Source organism: Eleutherodactylus coqui, chromosome 12, assembly GCF_035609145.1.
Source record: "Eleutherodactylus coqui strain aEleCoq1 chromosome 12, aEleCoq1.hap1, whole genome shotgun sequence".
Taxonomy (NCBI): Eukaryota; Metazoa; Chordata; class Amphibia; order Anura; family Eleutherodactylidae; genus Eleutherodactylus; species Eleutherodactylus coqui.
The window spans coordinates 115,356,187-115,375,204 of NC_089848.1; the positions used below are offsets into that span (position 1 = coordinate 115,356,187).

General features: G+C 47.0%; 1 protein-coding gene and 1 long non-coding RNA gene across 2 annotated transcripts in view; one reads left to right on the forward strand and one right to left on the reverse strand.

Moving 5' to 3' along the window:
• The window catches only part of LOC136586650 (uncharacterized), a 274,484-nt gene that overhangs the window by 43,687 nt on the left and 211,779 nt on the right, over nt 1-19,018 (forward strand). The window lies entirely within an intron of this gene.
• LOC136586645 (uncharacterized) lies at nt 5,930-17,487 on the reverse strand. Its single transcript, XM_066584804.1, has 4 exons — nt 17,327-17,487; nt 12,727-13,485; nt 9,027-9,095; nt 5,930-8,059 (listed from the first exon to the last, which is right to left on the reverse strand). The coding sequence occupies exons 2-4, from the start codon at nt 13,448-13,450 to the stop codon at nt 6,927-6,929; spliced, it is 1,926 nt and encodes a 641-aa protein (XP_066440901.1). The 5' UTR covers nt 13,451-13,485; nt 17,327-17,487; the 3' UTR covers nt 5,930-6,926.

Here is a 19,018-nt window from a genome sequence, read left to right on the forward strand (position 1 = left end):
GCTTGTAAAGAACTAGTGCCTGGACATGGAAAAGGTGCACTGAAAGTGTCCAAAGGGGAGCAAGACCAATGGCTGGCTGCAGAAAGAGTGCACTGGACTGAGGTGTTTAGCCAAAGAAGCAGAAGTCCTGCTCCCAAAAGCCTTGTGTGACAGGGACTTGACCAAAAGCCATAAGTCCATGCCATCCTTGCTGTGCTTCGAAAGTCTTGCCCACAGCCAGGCAGAAGCAGCTGTCCAGGAGAGAAAGAATACGGGAAGTCACTCCCCCTGGATGATGCGAGCAACCAAGTCATGAAGCCCTTCTCCCCTAGTAGTGTGGAGCCTAGAGAGGGCATCCCTCCCATACCATTGAGGGTGGCAAATACAAGTCCTGCTGGCTGAGCGCATCCTAAGCACTAGGCTAAAGAGAAAAATAGTGCACCCATGATGTAGCTGGACCGCAGTCAAGCAGACAGAAGCACGGAGAACCCTAATTTGCCAAAGTGCTGTCCGGCCCAATTGGGCATTCAGGTGGTATACTATGGCACATGGCAGCTGAACTTGGACCCCAATGGGAGTTGCTCACCCCCTTAAGTGATGTACCCAGGACAGAAGACTTAGCTGACTGTACACAAAAGGAGTTACAAGGGTTTTTTTGGGGGAGCATTTTTTTCTATTGATCCTCAGGACAAGTCATCTGTAGATAATAGTCAATGGGTCTGCTGCTTGGGATCCCCGCCAATGAGCAGACTCCCAGCACAGCTGTCACTATGGTCAGCATTGGAAGGAGATAGCACCAACAACATTGTAGCAGCCTGGTTTGTAGTTCGAGCACAGCTCCCACTGCATTCAAGGGATGCTGTGCCTGCAATCTTGTTACTCTGCATTCCCAGACCAAAAATGGAAGAGGTAAAACAGGAGGAACTGCAAGATAAGTCTTTGTTGGAGTCAGATGTGCTAAACTAAAACTGTTTTGGCTTAGTATCTGCAGTAGCGGTATAGCTGATAGGAGCTACGTTTTGTTTTGGCTTCGTGTCCGCCTCCTAGTGGTAGCAGTGATATCTAAAATCTTTTTGTGGCCCCCAAGGACAAAGAAGTGAAACACTCCCTTAAGGAGATTATTCCTCTAGCACATAATACAGAATATAACTCAGGATTAGTAATGCCATGTACAGTGGATCCAGGAAGTCTTCAGACACTTATTTTTTTCACATTATGTTGTGATCTTGTGCAAATTTTAGAACATTTCAAGTTTTTCCCATCATTCTACACCCAATACCCCATGACAACAAAGTGAAAGCTGTAAGAAATCTTTGTCAATTTTCTTTTGCATTTCAATAAGAATTCACATCTGGTACTCAGCAATTAGTTGAAGCACCTTTGGCAACGATTACAGCCTCCACTATTTTTTGGGTATAATGCCACAAGGTTTGCACAGCTGCACTTGGGGATTTTCTGCTATTCCTCTCTGCAGGTTGGTCTGGGGGCCGTCTGTGGACAGCCATATTCAGGTCTGTACAGAGACTGGTTTCAAGTTAGGGCCCTGACTGGGCCTCTCAGGGCATTGAAAATTGTCCCAAAGCCACTCCTGTGTTGTCTTGGCTGTGTGCTTAGGGTCATTGTCTTGATGGAAGATGAGCCTTTCTGCCCAATCTGAGGTCCCTTGCGCTCTGGAACAGGTTTTCATTAAGAATATCTATGTACTCCATTCAGGTTTCCCTCAACCCTGACCGGTCTTCCTGTCCCAGACGCTGAAAAACATCCCACAGCATGATGTTGCTACCACCAGGCTTCACTATATGGATGTTATTGGGCAAGTGATGAATACTTACTGGTTTCCTCTACACAAAACACTTTGAATTGTGGCCAAAAAAAGTTTAGTCTTGGTTTCATCAGGCCAGACAATGTTACTTCTTGCAGTCTGAGGTCCTTTAGGTGCTTTTTTTTAGCAAACTGCAGGAGGGCTTTCATGTGTCTTAACGAGGGGAGGCCTTTTCTAGACTCTCTGCCATTAAGCCTAGATTGGTGAAGTGATGGGAGAAAGTTCCAGAGGGTCAACTATCTGTACACAAGATCTTTGGAACTCAGCCAGTGACCATTGGGTTTCTTTGTCACCCCTCCTACCAAGGCCCTTCTCCCTTATTTAGTTTGGTAGGTCGACCAGCTCTAGGAAGATTCCCGGTTGTTACAAACGTCTTCCATTTAAGAATTTTGGAGGCCTCTGTGTTCTTGGGAATTTTCAGTGTTAGGCCTCAGTCAGACGGGCGATTTTTCGCGCGATTTGCGCATGCGTCCGGCGATTTTATAAAACCATTGCTTTGCAATGGTATCGGACACATGAGCGCTTTTTATGCGCTCGTCCGATAAATTATAGAACAAAAAAAAAAATCGCAGATCGCACCTATCTGCGATTCCTGTTCTCTTCTCTATATGCGCTCAATGGGGCCGGCGGCAGCAGCGCCAACCCCATTGAGAACATATAGAAGACAAATCATTCTTCTCTTCCACAGCTGTAACAGCTGTGGCAGAGAAGAACGATGTTTGCCCATTGAATCCAATGGAGCAGCAATACAGCCGCTCCATTGAAAGCAATGGGCTGCCGGCGTGCGCGGGGTGAATTGTCGGGAAGGGGTTAAATATATAAACCCTTCCCTGCAATTCATTCTAAAATGTGTTAAAATAAAAAAAAATTGTATACTCACCTTTCCGCTGCAGCCGGAGTCCAGCCGCGGCCGCTGCCAGTTCTCCTGAACTGCTTCTTGGCACTATTCAGCCGGCGGGGCTTTAAAATCCCCGCCTGCTGAATGATCTGCCTCTGATTGGTCACAGCCCTGACCAATCAGAGGCTGAAAACACACACACCCATTCATGAATTCATGAATGGGTGAGTGACTGCTGCCTCTCAGCGCTGAGCCAATCAGGGGGCAGGTCTGACTCACACCCACTGCAGGACTGCCACGCAGAGCTCCGGCTGCCGGCAGAAGGTGAGTATACAATTTTTTTTTTATTTTAACACATTTTAGGATGGATTGCAGGGAAGGACTTATATATTTAAGCCCTTACCGACAATTCATCCCGGGCTCGCCCGCAGCGCATTGCTTTCAATGGAGACGGCTGTATTGCCGTCTCCATTGAATGCAATGCGCTGGACAGCTCCGGCCCGTTTCTAATGAAACGCGGCTAGGAGCAGATTTTCGGGCGATTTGCGCGCACCGGTCACGCGATTTGCGGATGCGCATCCGTCATGCGATCCGCAAATCGCGCGAAAAATCGCCCGTCTGACTAAGGCCTAACGGATGCTTTTTGTAGCCTTCTCTAGATCTGTGCCTCCACACAATCCTGTCTCTGCTCTCTACAAGCCCGAGTTTGGCTCTGATATGCATTGTGAGCTGCGAGACCTTATATACACAGGGGTATGTATTTTAAAATGATGTCTAATCAAGAAGTTTACCACAGGTGACTCCAATCAAGGTGTAGAAACATCTCAAAAGACAATAAAGATAAAATAGGAGGCGCCCAGAGCTAAATTTCAAGTGTCAAATCAAGGATCTGAAGATTTATATCACTGTAAAACGTTAGAAATCTTTAAAAAAAAAAAAAATCCCTAAGTGAAAACGAACATTCTGTTTTCACGTTATTATGGAGTATTGAGTGCAAAATTAAAAACCTAAAAAAAAAAATATGCACAAAGCTACCACATAAAAATTGGAACAAAAGTGCAGCTGTGGAGTATCATTTACAAAAGTTACTTGACTTTCTGTACACTGGTTCCTCAAAGGGAATAAGAGTATACCTTTTAATTACCCTTACAAGCCAGTGCTCAGTCTATGCAGTGTTCACACAAGTCATTCTAGTGCTCCGGATTTAAATACACCTGGGAGCAATTAGCTCCTAACTGAAACATTTAGGAGCCAAATGAAATATTTTGTTAAGTTTAAGGTCCCCTGTCCACGACCGTGAATTCCTCGCTGGTGAATCACGCAGGCTGAAGCTTTCCATAGCGTTGCTCTGGAAAGCACTGGCCCCGTGTCCACAAGCAGAGAATCATCGCTATTCTCCGCTCGCTCCGCGGTCAGCCTATTAGATTAGGCTGACCGGCGGAGATTCGTGTGCGGTTCCCGCTTCCAGGCGGCTGCTCCGGCAGGACTTCGCAACGCCCGTGGACAGCCGGCCTAAATGTATACAATTGATGCTAAAATAAAACTTGTGCTATACTGTAAGTTATGTATACACATTCAGATTGCTGCCCCAGTATAGTGTACACACATCATCCACATCTCTACTCCTAGTAATTATAAACACGCCCAGAATAAGACCCCCCCAAGTATAATACACCCAGGGCTGTACCTTAATATACACATCCAGAGCATGCTCCCCTCATAATGTATTAACTAGGAGAACCCTATAATGACGACACCTGGCGCACCCCCTGCAGTATTTAATCACACCTGATGCATCCCCTCACAGTATGATACCCAGCAAGCCCCCTCAGTGCATCAATGACACCCCAGTGTAGTTTAACAAACATTCATAACTCCCCCTCCCGCTAAGGGTGTATTAATTGAGGTTAGTTTAAATATTCTATAAGCTGCGCACACACACAAGAAAAAAAAAAAGTGCTTTTTTGACGCAGTTTTGCTACATCTACAGAAAAAAAAAATATGGCAAAAAGGTGTGCGGTCTTCAGGTCTTTCCATGTGAATGAGCCGTAATAGAAGTTGTGCTGACAACCTGCTGATTACCGCCAAGGCAATAGTAGCCAGACGGCCCTCATTACTACTGTTATAAATGCAGCCAGGCACTTCTTCCCAAAGTGACAGGAGTTGCGGCCAGGGTGGCTCATATGACTCGCATCATAGGAAGCATGCAAGGTCAAGGGGAACACAGAAGAGAGACCGCAGAACCACCTTTCGTTCAGGGCAGCGTGTCCTCGGAGATCAGGTCTTCTATCGGACATGCCTAGCATGCAGCACGCTGCTAGATGACAAGGTGAGGTTATTTCACTGCAGCCACGCAGCTCTGTGGCAGGACGGATCACAAATGGTGACAAGACTGAAAAGTCTTCCAAGCAACAAGAAAACATGGCAGCATCAAAGCTGTTAATAGATACAAAAATATTTTATTGCTCCATGTTGGTAAAAAGGCTTGATAAAAAAGACTTAATAGTCGAAACGTTGCCCGTCTTTTTACCAACATGGCGCAATAAAATATTTAATACCTTTGTTGCTGCCGCGCTTTCTTGTTGCTTGGTGGACATTGGATGGGACCGGAGGTCCATGGTCCCAGAAGTAGTGGCTTTGCATTGGGTCTGATGTTGCACCTCTGCCAGATCTGCATACAAGTTGAGTGCTGCAGGAGTCAGTGAACTATACCGAAGACTGAAAAGTCTTGTCAGTTTGCAAAAATCTTGGGCACATTGGCAACTATTTTGGTCGCCGTATAGAGCCATGCATTATCTATATATCCAACTCTTTACATCTTGCACAATGCATTGCACCAGACTAGAGTGCAGTGCATTATGGGATCCATGTCAAGATGTCAGGAGGGGGAAGTGATAAAACATTAATGACATTTAAGTCAACAAGAAGAATTATAAATGCAGCTCTGGATGTGGGAGTAGAAGGATATTCACACAAAGCAGATTTATTTTAGAAATTCCTCTAACTGTCCTCTTCAACAGAATGGGTCTTGCAGCAATCTACTAAGCAACCCCATTCATATGTATGGAAACAATTTTCATTCACAAACATTTACAAAAAAACAAAACAATCTGCCACGGCTGAATTTACCCCAACACATGATATAATTCAGGGCCAGTATGAGTAAACAAAGAATCAAAAAAGTTTTTCAACTTTTTTAAAATGGAGATTTAACTCTAGTTCTCCCCGGGACACAAAGCAACATTATGCAGGAGACCTTGTGCAAATCATCACAAAGGAAAAAAAAAAAATTCTGAAAAACGGATTCTTTATTGCATGAAAAGATTAAAAGTCCATTCATTGGATGAGTACAAGGAGATGGTTACAGCAAGAATAAAACCCTCAAGGTTAATCCCTTCTCATCCACTCATCGGTCAGTCATATCAGCAAACGGCTGAGAGCCGTTCTCCTCTTCTATCTTCATGCTTGACTCCTCCAGGAGGAGGCCTGTTTGTCAGGACTCAGCAATAGCATCCCATTGGGATGTCCTCTGAATTGCAAAAAAAAAAAATCTTAAATCTAAGGAAATTTCAATATAGAAAACTAGAAATGTTTCTTTTTTTTTAAAATAAAAGTTTTAAATTAAAAAAGAAATTCTAGGAGACCTCCCTCCTTTGCACTAGGCAACCACCTCTAGCCTGACCAGCATCTCTATACAATACAGTGATTTCTACTGATGCTACGTTTCCAAAAATCTGCATTTACATCCGATGGGACTGCTGCTTCAGGAACCTGCTTTATTATGAACGAAAAAGAAAAAAAGTAAAAAATAAAAAAACACTGATGAAGTCTCTCCTGTATACAGCCTTATGAAGTTGGTAACTGGGGCAGGGATACAAATTCTTGGAATGCAGTAGCACAAAGTCATTTTAAGGCCTGGGTTATTAAAAAAATATATATACACACACACATACTAGTCGCCCCCCCCCCCCCACCCTTTTAGATTTCATCTATACAAGAGACCTGCGCAGCTTGAAACAGAGCTCGACCCAAGAACCGCCAGTTCTCTCCACAACTACAGTCTTTTTGGAATTTTTTTCTGTTAAGCCTAAAAGCCAAACAGGATCAGACGAGATTTTCTTCTAAAAATAAAAAAAGTTGATGTTCCAATATGAATCCTTCTCTGCCCAGTGGGGACTACCAATCCAACCATTGGCAGGAAGGGGGAGATTAACCGCTTTGTAGCCAGTGCATTATATACTTTGAGCTAGCATAGTTGCTGTGGTCGAGATTGGCGGTGGACAATGCTCAGCTCTTTGGTGCAGGTCGGATGGGGCGGACGGGCTCTGGAGCTGGCCTGATGAGACGGGGCCGCCCTCTTCGTTTTGCCGTCACTACTGGAGTACTTTTTGCTGGAGTCTCCGCTGCCGCAGGACTTTCAGTATTAGGTTTGGGGGTTTCGGCTGCTGTAGGGGAAGTGTTGGTTACCATAGGGGAGCCGTTAGCAGTGGAGGCAGCTTGGCTTTGCCGAGCCGCAGCCCTCTCCTGCCTAAGCTGGCGCAGTTCATCTCGAATGTCTGTCAGGACACTGAGCAGCTGTTGCTGCAGCTCCCTGTCTTGGTTGCGTTGCTGCTGTTGCTGGATCCGTTCTTCTTCCCATATTCCGAGCTCGCGGTGGTATAACTGGTCCCACTGCTCCTCTAACTCAAGCAGCCGATTCATATTAGATCTCCAAGGAGGTTTATGAACATCTGGGTCAAAGGAGAAGTCTCCGTTTGTGGGAAGTTCTCCTACAGAAGAAGGGTCCCCATCCTGGGAGGAGGAAGAGGGCAAGGAGTCATCTTGTGCATTCTCACTAGGCTGCGGTGAATGAGACTGTCTGTCCCACTCGTCCTGATTCTCTTGCCAGTTGTCTCTGTCTTCAAGTTGTGCAGGAGAAGCCTTTCCTGCATCCTGACTGTCTCCTTCCTCATTCTCCACTTTAAGTTGCACCATCTCCCTTTCTGCCGTAACTACTGGCACGGGCGGGCTGCTGTTGTTGCTGCCACCACCACCACTTTCTTCGGCATTCCATTCAGTTTGCCCCGCTGGATTTCCAACAGATCCTTCTGGAGAGGAGACGGAGTTCTGAGACTCGCTACGTGCTGGAGCCACGACAGGTTGGGTAGTCGGAAACTCCTGTTTCACAGGCAGAATCTCCGGTGGGGATGTAACAATGGTCTGCTGGGTTGGTATTAGGTTCTGGGTGGCCACCAGTGTGCACACCTCTTTCACAGCCGGCCAAGCTTCGGGGAAAGTCTTGATCTGAAGATTTTGGGTAACATCATTACTGCGCTCGCCATTCTCTGCATCTTCCGTTACATGGACAAAGGACAGCTGAGCGGGAGAGGTGCTGACCAAAGGGGACATGATCGAGATCTCCGAGGTAGGCCTTGGACTTGCTGTGAATGGAAGGGAGAAGGGAAAGTAACTATAGAGATAATGCAATGATTCCACAAAACACTTAAGGGAACTGACAACACAACTGACCCCTTCTACAAAAAAATAAAAATGTATTCAGGTGGATCTACTCGATATATACACACAAGGATTAAATAAACCCTGCCATGTAGTCTCCAGCAGGGGCACGCAATTAGGACCCCCCCCCCCTCCCCAATATGCAGCGAATAGAAACCAGCGATTTCAATGGGTTCATTCACATGTGAATTTTTTTATGCAAGTTTTGGTCGCGTGAAAAAAAAAAAAATACACACGTCCCATTTTGGTTGGCGTTATGTGCTGAAATAAGCCATTTAAGTCAATGGACCTGCACAAATAGGTAGTGACTACACAGGTTACCTGCGTAATGCATCCAAACAATGACCCTTCTGCGGTTTTTGTGCGCTCGTAAATAGGCTGCATACTTACATGCGCAAAAACACACAGGAGGGCCGAAATACGCAGGAAATAAGCGATTCTCAGTATTAAGCAACCAAAAATCCACATACGCTCAAGCGAATGAGCCCTTAGGCTTATGTGTGCAAGTTACACCCAATATTCTCAGGTGAATTCGCATTGAACAGCACATGGCCGTAGGACCCCGGGCACTGATACTGCATGTGCTAACACAGATGAAAATAGGGCATGCTGCAATTTTCCTGCGCAGACGGCTAGCGGTCAGTAGGAAACAGAATGAAATAAAAATACGCATTTCTGTATCACTCAATTTAAGTGAATGAGTTTGTGTCCCGTCTGTGTGGAGCCCGCTGCAGACATGGACTGCACATACAAAATACACGCATGTGAATGAGCCCTTAGATTGATTTACATGAGGTCATATCACATCTTTGCTGGGATTTAGCAAATTGCACAGATCAGCAGAGGAATATTCCCATAACACATCTTAGCTGACGTCTTCAGAATACTCACCGCTGGTGCTCATCCTGTCGCTGCCCAGTTCTCCCCTACAGGAGAAGAATATGGATTGTCGGGGGACACCTGCAGGGAACACAAAGATGCCATCAGTGGAGGAAGCAAACAACTTGCACAGCTCAGAACAGTAGAGCTTCTTAAAGGGAATTACCCCTTTCCAATCCAATTTTGGATTCAGGGTTTCCTAAAAGGCTCTCTCTTTTTGCTATTATACAACAGCGCCATCTGCTGGCTAAAGCCAGTGTGTGCGCGCACCACAGAGGCTCTGAAAGCGGAGTGGCTGGCGATAGACGGTAAGAATACCCTGACGGACGTCTTCTGACATTGGAGCTGTACAAGCTTCAATCAGAATGTAGGAAGATGTCAGACAGTGGATTGGAAAGGGTTAAAGGAGGAGGAGTAGGGGCTCCCAAGATCCCATGTGATCACCTCCGTAGGATCGTGACTAGAGATGAGCGAGCATACTCGCTAAGGACAATTACTCAATCAAGCATTGTCCTTAGCGAGTACCTGCTCTCTCGGGGGAGAGCGGGAAGGAACGGAGGGGAGATCTCTCTCTCCCTCTCCCCCCCCCCCACCTCACTGCTGCAACTCATCGCTCACCCACGCCGGCAGCCGAACCTTTTCTTCCGAGCGGGCAGGTACTTGCTAACGACAATGCTTGATCGAGTAATTGTCCTTAGAGAGTATGCTCGCTCATCTCCAATCGTGACCTATCACAGACCGTCAACAATAGCGTCATAACACTTAGGCCGGGCTCACACGAGCGTATTCTGGCTGCGTATCCTGTGTGGCAATCACATAGTGTACTGGCTGCAGGCCGCCCATAGTCCTGCACCATCTTGGCGTGTAAACGCGCGTAATACGTGCCAAGAGAGAACGTGCTGCGATTTATTTTGTGCATGCATTTCACACAAGTCGTGTGAGCGGCAACATGGTCGCCCATAGGAGATTAGTACAGCATATTACGCGCGCAGAATACGCTGTACCAATACGCTCGTGTGAGCCCGGCCTTAGTAACAGTGATGTCTTCATAGCGTGCGGTACAATGCAAGCTTGATGTATCAGCCTGAAGCCCCGCATATTCAGCTCCTGGAGGATTGTCTAAACTGGATACATTGTAACAACCTATGCGTTCTGTGAGTCAAGAGAAGACTGTACAGATTCTCACTCTGTGCATATTAACAAATGTTCCCAGCCAATGACATGAAGCAGAGATCCTGAAAAACAAAGTAGACCAGAAAACGGCAGAACTTTCCATTATAATTAAAGCCCCTTTTACACGGAACGATTACACCGTGCAACACATTTCCATAACAGAAATTAATAGGTTTCTGTAAAACTAAAACCTGGTAAAATAATAGCAGCACGTCTCATTTTTCATGTTATTTAACCCCTTAGTAACCAAGCATTTTTCTCGTTTTGGAAAAATCGTAACTCCTTTATTTATTAATCAATGTAGCTGTCTGAGGGCTTGTTTTTTGCGGGACGAGTTGTATTTTTCAATGGTGCTAAAAAATGTACCATATAAGGTACTGAAAAACGTTTAAAAAGTTCTAAGTGGAGTAAAATGAAAAAAAAAACAAAAAACGACATTCCGCCATCTTTCAGTGCGTCTTGTTTCTACGGCGCACAAACTGCAACAAGAATGACCTGATATGGTACTGACCCATAGAATAAAGCTTACTACAATACCAAACTTATGTAGTTTTAGTTTTGCTGTACTATAATTTTTTTTCAAAGACATTAATTTATTAAAAAATTATTTTCTGCCGCCATCTTCTGTGCGCAATAACTTTATTTTCCCATCCACATAGTTGTGCAAGGGCTCATTTCTTGTGGGACGCCCTGTAGTTTGCGTTAGTACCATTTTGGCATACATACAACTGTTTGATCACTTATTATTGCATTTGTTCTTGGAGACAGAGTGACCAAAAAAAGCAAATTTCTGGCGGTTTTAATTTTTTTTTTTTAGCCAACGCTCAGCGTGCGGGGTAAATAATGTGTTACCTTGACAGTTCAGACTTTTACGGTCGCGGTGATACCAAACATATTTACGTTTTAGGATTTTGATTCTTTTATTAAGTCTAACCAGTGACTTCTAATTAATAAACTGTGTTTTTACAACTTACTGGTGGATGATCCGCAGTGTTTACACCAGGTGGAAACAAACCCTATATGTTACATAAACCTACCCTTATAGTGTTCAGTCAGCACGCAGTGTGTAACAGTGATTGTGAAATAGTCGCGCAATCACTTTTGTTCTTCTTTTCATTAAGCAAGGTTAACGGCGAGCCGTCCGGATTAATTGTACAGGCAGATTTCCAAAAAATACAATACAACGGCAATTGGATTACATTACTCTCCCTAATTGGAAAACCTTATGGCGGAAAAAAACGGATCTCATATTTGAATTCTGCGCACTATAGTTACTATAAGCCGCCTATCTGCTTATCGGTTACAAAAATTGTGTTGCACAGTGTAATTGTTAAAAAAAACCAAAAAAACTAGTTTTAAGCAAACGAAGATTGTTCGGTGTAAATGTGGCCAACGATTGAATGAATAAATCTTTCGCTTTTCATTTATTTTATGCAGATTATTGTTGGCTCGTTCACTAATTGTTCCGTTTAAATAGCGCTCGCGCAGTCGTTCTCATGCATTTAGGCTGGCTGCACATGACCGAGTCAGATTCCCCATGCGGAAGCCCCTAGTGGAATCCGACCCTGTGCCCAGCCAGCATCGGCACATACCTGTCTGTTTCTGTCCTGTGGATGGTCCGCATGGCAAGCCATCAGCGATGCACAGTACAGTTGTTTTGCACTTATAGTTATGGTTAAACACTCATAGAATGTGAAGCCCTGAACGAGAGGTGAACGGTTCTCAATGACGGTCTGCTTGTCTAAACAGACAGAACGAGTTGGCAGCAACGTCACTTGCTGGTTCAAACGAGAATCGGCTTGTTTAAAAGGGGCAAAAAGGCGCACAGCCCTCAGTTTAAGTTGTGGCAATTACCAGATAACGACCTTATTCTCACTGCTGGTTTATAATCTGTTCTTCACAGTCTTTCTGCCATTACTGTAATAGAAATCAGCTTCTCTGGCTGAGCCTGTGATAGATTTGTATGTCTACAATGCAGCTCTAGGAAGCGGAGCTACAGCAGGAGGGACAGAGCAGCAATCTGAACTAATGAGGAGGCAGGGGGCGTGTCTCAGACTACCTCTCACTCCTTTAGGCAAACTATCTGGACTGGCTGGCCCAAATGGAGCTCCGTTTAGGGGGAAAAAAAAAAAGCCAAGCAGCGGGATCCGAGGAAACACAACAGCAGGTAGTCATCGTCTGTAGGGATGTCACTTAAATGTTATTTTTAAGCTCCTCACTGGACAGCTAATTCATATTTAAGTTATTTTGTTATTCAAAGCTACTCCAGAGCTGGTTTCTTATTAATTTTCCAGCTGCAGGACATCCCCTACCCCTGCAGGTTCAATATATGGACACATTCAGCTGTGGTGCATTGTGGGAGATGTAAATCTCTTATAACGCAATGCAAAAAAGTAGCATACGGACAGCATTTATCCACTAAAATTTAGTGAATGTTTTTTTATCTCAATGGGCAGGGAGCAATGCTTTAAATACCTGCAAAGTCACATATAGCAAGGGGCCCCAAGCAGCACAATCCGCCAATTATATGGCCACTTACCAGGCTCCATGTACATGCCTTCCTGCTCACCATCTAACGTGCAGTGGTGTCCTATAGTTGAGGCCACTAGGTCCTCTAATGGGGTGAGCTTAGTGTCAATAATAGGAGGCGTTCCAGGAACGGGGGTCACCTTGGTGCCCGTTCTCCGATGGGTGATCTTTCTCTTGACTTCTAAGCGTAGGTCGCGCCACTTATGTTTTAGATCGTCGATGCTGCGAGGCGTGTACCCCAGGTCATTGACATGTTTCTGTATTTGGGTCCACAGTTGGCTCCGTCGCTGGTTCCTGCGGGTGGACTCGGTGCGCAGCGCCTCAGACCCGTACAGAGCACTGAAATGTTTAACCACGTCCCTCACCAGCGTTTCAGTCTCTTCATTGGAGAAATTGGCTTTTCTTTTCCTACCTGTAAAGGGGCTGGGGCCGAGTGGTGCAAGAATCACAGAGTCTTTGAGCTGTAGAGTAGCGGTGGCCAATGTGGGAGTGATCTGCCCGATGGAGAAAAGTTGCTCTGTGCTCTCAGCAGGGGGCGATGTATCCATCGGTTCTTCTTTAAATTCCAGTTTAGGTTCCACCATTGGAGAATCATCGGAGGTGTCAGTATTCTGGGTGGTAGAAGGTGCCGGTTCCGATGACGAAGAAGCGTCAGATTCCGCCATGTTTGAGGCTTCTTGCCGTACCGCTGCTCTGGTGCCGATTCTTCGAACAGGGAGGCTTCCGTCAGACATAAGTGCGTCTGGCTTCAAACTCTCAGCATTTAAATCTGCACCGGGGAGGAAACAGGAGTTTAAGGAGTATTAGCCATCATATAAAATAAATCCCACTCCCCCAAATATTACAATCAACTAGTCCAGGCATTATGTACAAGATAGCTGCGAGTGGGAGCAACCATTCAGATAAAGGGGATGACAACTAAGCAAGGATGAAAAGAACGCCAAACTGACACACATGGGGTGACTTATGCAGCAGATGCATTTCTAGTACCATAGGATGCAGATTGTTTAATGTGGGGGGTTGGCAAGGCAATACCAATACATACAAGAGTGCACAGGCAGAGTATACATCTATTATATATATATATATATATATATATACATACATACATACATACATACATACATACATACATACACACACATACATACATATATATATTTGGCGAGTCAATATAATCTATATATTCGGGGCACATGCACTATAATACCAGTGGAAGAGGATGGAAAGGGTCAGAGGGATAAGAATTATGACAGTGACAGAAGAAAGCAGCGGGGCGGCTCAGCGTAGAGGGGGGCGGGGTCACGTCTTTCAGTTTGGCGGGCTCTGGATTCCCTTGCACGGAGAACACATGTCTGGAACAACAAGCAGCTGCTTAACCCTTTCAGGTGCTGTGAGCTCACCAGGAAGCAAAACAAAAAAAAATTGCTACAATGTATCACATGAGGCTGTATAGATACACAAACATCCAGGAATCTGCAGGGAGGGGGCAGCACAGTTAAACCAAATATTAAACCTTCCCTAAATGTCAGGAGATTGTGGGCATCACCCCCTCCCGTGTTATAATGCTACAGGTGGATGTATATGCGAAAACTTCCTCCTGATTGGTTGTTCACTAGTGATATCTGTAGTCATCCGGATGGTTCTCCCCTCCACCCGCTCTGACTTCACCCGTTTAGATTATATCTGTTGCTGCTTGTGTGTCAAAAGTTTGGATTCGTAGGGGTTCCGCTGCAGAGACCCCGGCCGACTGCTGAAATGAGGGGGCTGCAGCGATCACCCAAGGACAGACGCATAAAGGTCTATAAAAGAATGTCTATAGACATCTGTGTGTCCGTCTTCAGCTGCCAAGGAGCCGGCAAGCAGCAAGGACGGTCCAAGGGGCGGCAGAAGGCTCAGGTGAGATCTACAGATTCCTTGTTTCAGCAATCAGCAGCGGGTCCTCCCCTGATCAAAACTTTTGACATGTTGCTCAGACATATCAAGAGTTTGTAAGAAGTGCAGTTACTATTTAATAGCTATGATGAAAAGTTAGGAAACTTTCTAAAGTACTTTTGGACACATTTACTAATGCCAGCATTCCATAAGCCAGTCTTATTGAAGAGCCTGTGAGATGAGACCAGTTTATAAACTAACACACCTCTTAATACATGATCCCAACCCCGGCCGCCCCGTGCGCCAGGACATCATATTTACACCAGCTATCAGCTGGTATAGAGGGTTTGTGCTATAGCTTAGAACACTTTCCGGTATATGTTACAGTGAAGTTTAAGGCCACAGGTGACCCCATCCCCTCCTTCTGGCGAAGGCAAGGGAAAAAGGCCAAAAAGTTGGTAATTTCCATGAAAGTGCGACTTGTGTAAACAGTAGCGACTTTTTTTAATGCCACAAATCTGGCACACAAGTTTTATGAAATTCCCTCATTTTGGGATTTATTTCACAGCCCTTTGCAAGATCTCGGAATCCGTAACAGATCGAATACTTCTACAGCTGAGAGTTTGTTACAATTGTATCCAGTCTGGACAATCCTCTGTGAGATAAATCTAATGGACTCTAAACTAATACATTTAAGGGGATTTTCCATGTAATTGCTATTGATGTCCTCAGAATAGGTCCTCAATCGCTAATCATGTGGGGGCCACCACTCAGGACTCGACCAATCAGCTGTTTGCCGGGGCGCAACCACCAGCAAAACACACAGGATACATAGCGGAAGCAGATTGCTCTGATCCATCTAGTGGGTGATGCTGGTAATTGCAGGTGCGGCTCATTGATTTTAATGGGAACTGTGCCTGCAATTACCAGCGTCGGCCACTACACAGGGGTCGGAGCAATCTGCTTCCACGCCGTACCCTCAATCATGTGGTTGGGGACTTTTCGTCTCCTGTTCTTTCACGAGAAGCATCTACCCATGGCCCCAACCCAGGGCTCCCATCACTCCTCTTCATGGAGCTACACAGCTTACCACTGTATTCATATACAATGATGCAGCAGCTATTAATGATAAGGTGAAACAGCCATGAGGAGGGGCAAGAACACTGCTGAGGCGCCACATAGAACCAACATACTGCAATGCCAGCTTGTGGTGGAGCTGTGTTAGTGTGGTGCCAACTTTCTTTTTTTTACCAGTATGGGCTTATTGCCCCAAGTGTATTTCGCACCCCTGTGCCGTCCATGGAGTTCTCACGGACCGGCAGTAGTCAGTGCGGCTCGTCAAATGTGTTTATTCATCTAGAGCTACGGTCCAAGAGAAGAAGAATCACAGCACTAGTCTTGTCTGATTCCTTGGGCAGGACTTGCCCATTTAATGCCAACAGATCCGTCCAACATGGGTAGCACACGGACGGCAACTGTGCACTTTTTTGGGGGGATCCGTTTTTACAGACGCAACATGGATACGCTGCTGTGAACGAGCCGTTAGGGATGAAGCCCAAATGTGATGCAACAATACAGTTCCATCCTCCTCCAATATGGGGAACGCACCCCAACAGTGCCTACTGAGTTATCAGGCACGCACCAATGGACTGACCCTCCCCCAAGGTAAAAGGGCACGCGCCAATGGAGTTACCCTGAGCCGAGCTACAAAGCACGCACCACTACAGCACAGAATCTCCAAATTATGAGGCATGTACCCCAGAAGTAACCCTCCCCAGGTATGAGGCTTCCATGCCAGCATTGAACCCCAAATTATAAAGCATGCACCCCAGTACTGACCCTCACCCTAACTATGAGGCATGCACACCAATAGTAAACCCCCCAGTAGTGACCCTCCCCCAGGTGTGAAGCATGCCCCCCCCCAGCTACAGGTCATGCACCCCAGTACTGACCCTCCCCCAAGGTATGAGGCACCCAGCTGCAGCCCCTGGGTATGAGGCATACCCCCAGTAGTGTCCCACCAGCACTGACCCCTCCCCCAAAGCTGCAGGTCATGCACCCCAGTACTGACCCTCCCCCAAGGTATGAGGCATGCAAACCAATAGTAAACCCCCCAGTAGTGACCCTCCCCCGGGTATGAGGCATGCCCCCAGCAGTGACCCTCCCCCGGGTATGAGGCATGCCCCCAGCAGTGACCCTCCCCCGGGTATGAGGCATGCCCCCAGCAGTGACCCTCCCCCGGGTATGAGGCATGCCCCCAGCAGTGACCCTCCCCCGGGTATGAGGCATGCCCCCAGCAGTGACCCTCCCCCGGGTATGAGGCATGCCCCCAGCAGTGACCCTCCCCCGGGTATGAGGCATGCCCCCAGCAGTGACCCTCCCCCGGGTATGAGGCATGCCCCCAGCAGTGACCCCCCAGCACGCTCCCAGTTGCAGACCCCCAGGTATGAGGCACCCAGCTGCAGCCTCTGGGTATGAGCATGCCCCCAAGTAGTGACCCCCCAGGTATGAGGCATGCCCCCAGTAGTGACCCCCCAGCTGCAGACCCCCAGGTATGAGGTTCTCCTCTTAGCCTTCCAGTTAAAAACTCTGCAGTCCCCGAGTTGCCCCGTGTTGGGCGGTAATACCCCCAGTCAGGGGTCGTGGACCCCAGCAGGACCCCCGCCTCCGTTTGGCGGGTCGCAGCGCGCTGACCTCGCTCATGGCCCGCGGTCTTCCGTCTATTGTTCACTCACCTCTCCGTCCAGCAGGACTCGTCGGCGCCTCCGCTGGTTGCACGTGAGTGGCTCCTGCGGGTGTGGGTGCAGGCGGTGTCCCGGTCAGTGCAGCCCGCGGAGCTCCACACCGTCCATGCAGCGTGCAGCTAATGGCTCCCGACCCAGAGGAACTGGCTGCATCATTTCCTCTCCCTCCCCCCGCACTCCGCCACGGCAGGCACCACCTACCGGAGCAGAGAGACAGCGCATCGCGGTACTGATGGTCGCGACATCTAGTGGTGAACGGAGATAACGCGCTGCTGTGTGGAAGATAGCGACATCTAGTGGAGCTTCTTTAGAATGCAAGAACTGAAACACGTTTGAATGAGACTGGCCTCACCCGGACGATATCGCCTTCACAGCAGCGCACTGGCGTAACTATAGGGGATGCAGAGGATGCAGTTGCACCCGGTCCCAGGAGCCTTAGGCCGCCTGCAGACGAGCGGGTCGGATCCAGCAGCGAGAATTCTCGCCGCGCGATCCGACCTGAGCGCCTGCAGGGACGAGCGCCTACTCACCCGCGCCTGGCGGCCCCGTCTCTTTCATGTGCCGGCTGCCGCGCAGACCGGAGCCGGCGGCCGGGTGAGTGCGTGCCCCGCAGAAAATTAGGACATGCCGCGGTTTGTTTGCCGCGCGAGATTTCGCGCGGCCAAACCGCGGCCGTCTGCATAGGAGTGCGTATTTTAATGCACTCCTATGCAAACTTTCAGCGGCGGAAATCCCGCGGGAAATCCCGCGGCGGGATTTCCGCTCGTGTGCAGGCGGCCTTAGAGGGGCCATAAGGCATCTCTTCTCCATATAAGGAGCCCAGTACTATGAATAAAGCATTATAGTTGGGGGCCCTGTTACAGGTTTTGCATTGGGGCCCAGAAGCTTCAAGTTAGGCTTCTGCACAAGCATATATACGCAGCTATTTACCCGCGTGAATACACCGGGCCATCTGAGTGAGGCTTTATTCACATGAGCATAAATACATGGCTATGTCGCCGCCTTTTCACGCCCAGACGATATACGCGACCATCCGAAGCATTGGTTTTGCGGCACGTAAAAACGTTTCACCATAAAAAATAGAACATATGCATCCAAAATAAAAAGATGGTTCTGGTTCTATCTTTGACCAATATATGCTGGCAGCTCTATAGACTCCATACATGAAAAAGGGAGGGGAGGCAGTTTAGTAACATCTTACAAGTGCCTCTATTTGGGCATTTAAAGTCATTCCGAGAATTTATCTCAAGCGAGGGATTTCCGCGCTGCGACATATTTTTTCACTAATATGTCACGGACCAGCTGTGTGAAAGGAAGAGAAAATGCTAATAAGCTCGAAACTTCATCCCTGAAAATCGTCTATTCATGCGAATTAATGGCGCGGATGAGCAAACGTAAAAATGCATACATTCGTGTGAAAGAGCCCTGAATGTGAGTTCACGCAGCCAGATAGAACATTTCACAATTCGTTTCTTGCATCGCTTTTTTACGTTTATATAGCGAAGATATACTACATATTTGTAGACGCTGGGCTCTATGGTTTACGCTTATTGGTTATTATCAGATGTCGGGGTTAGTAAGGAAATGTGGAGTGTTGTCACTAATTAGTTCTGAAACAAGATTACATTTTTGTAACTCATTGTATACTCAGTTAGACCCCCTGCACCTTGCAGAGCCGTCCGC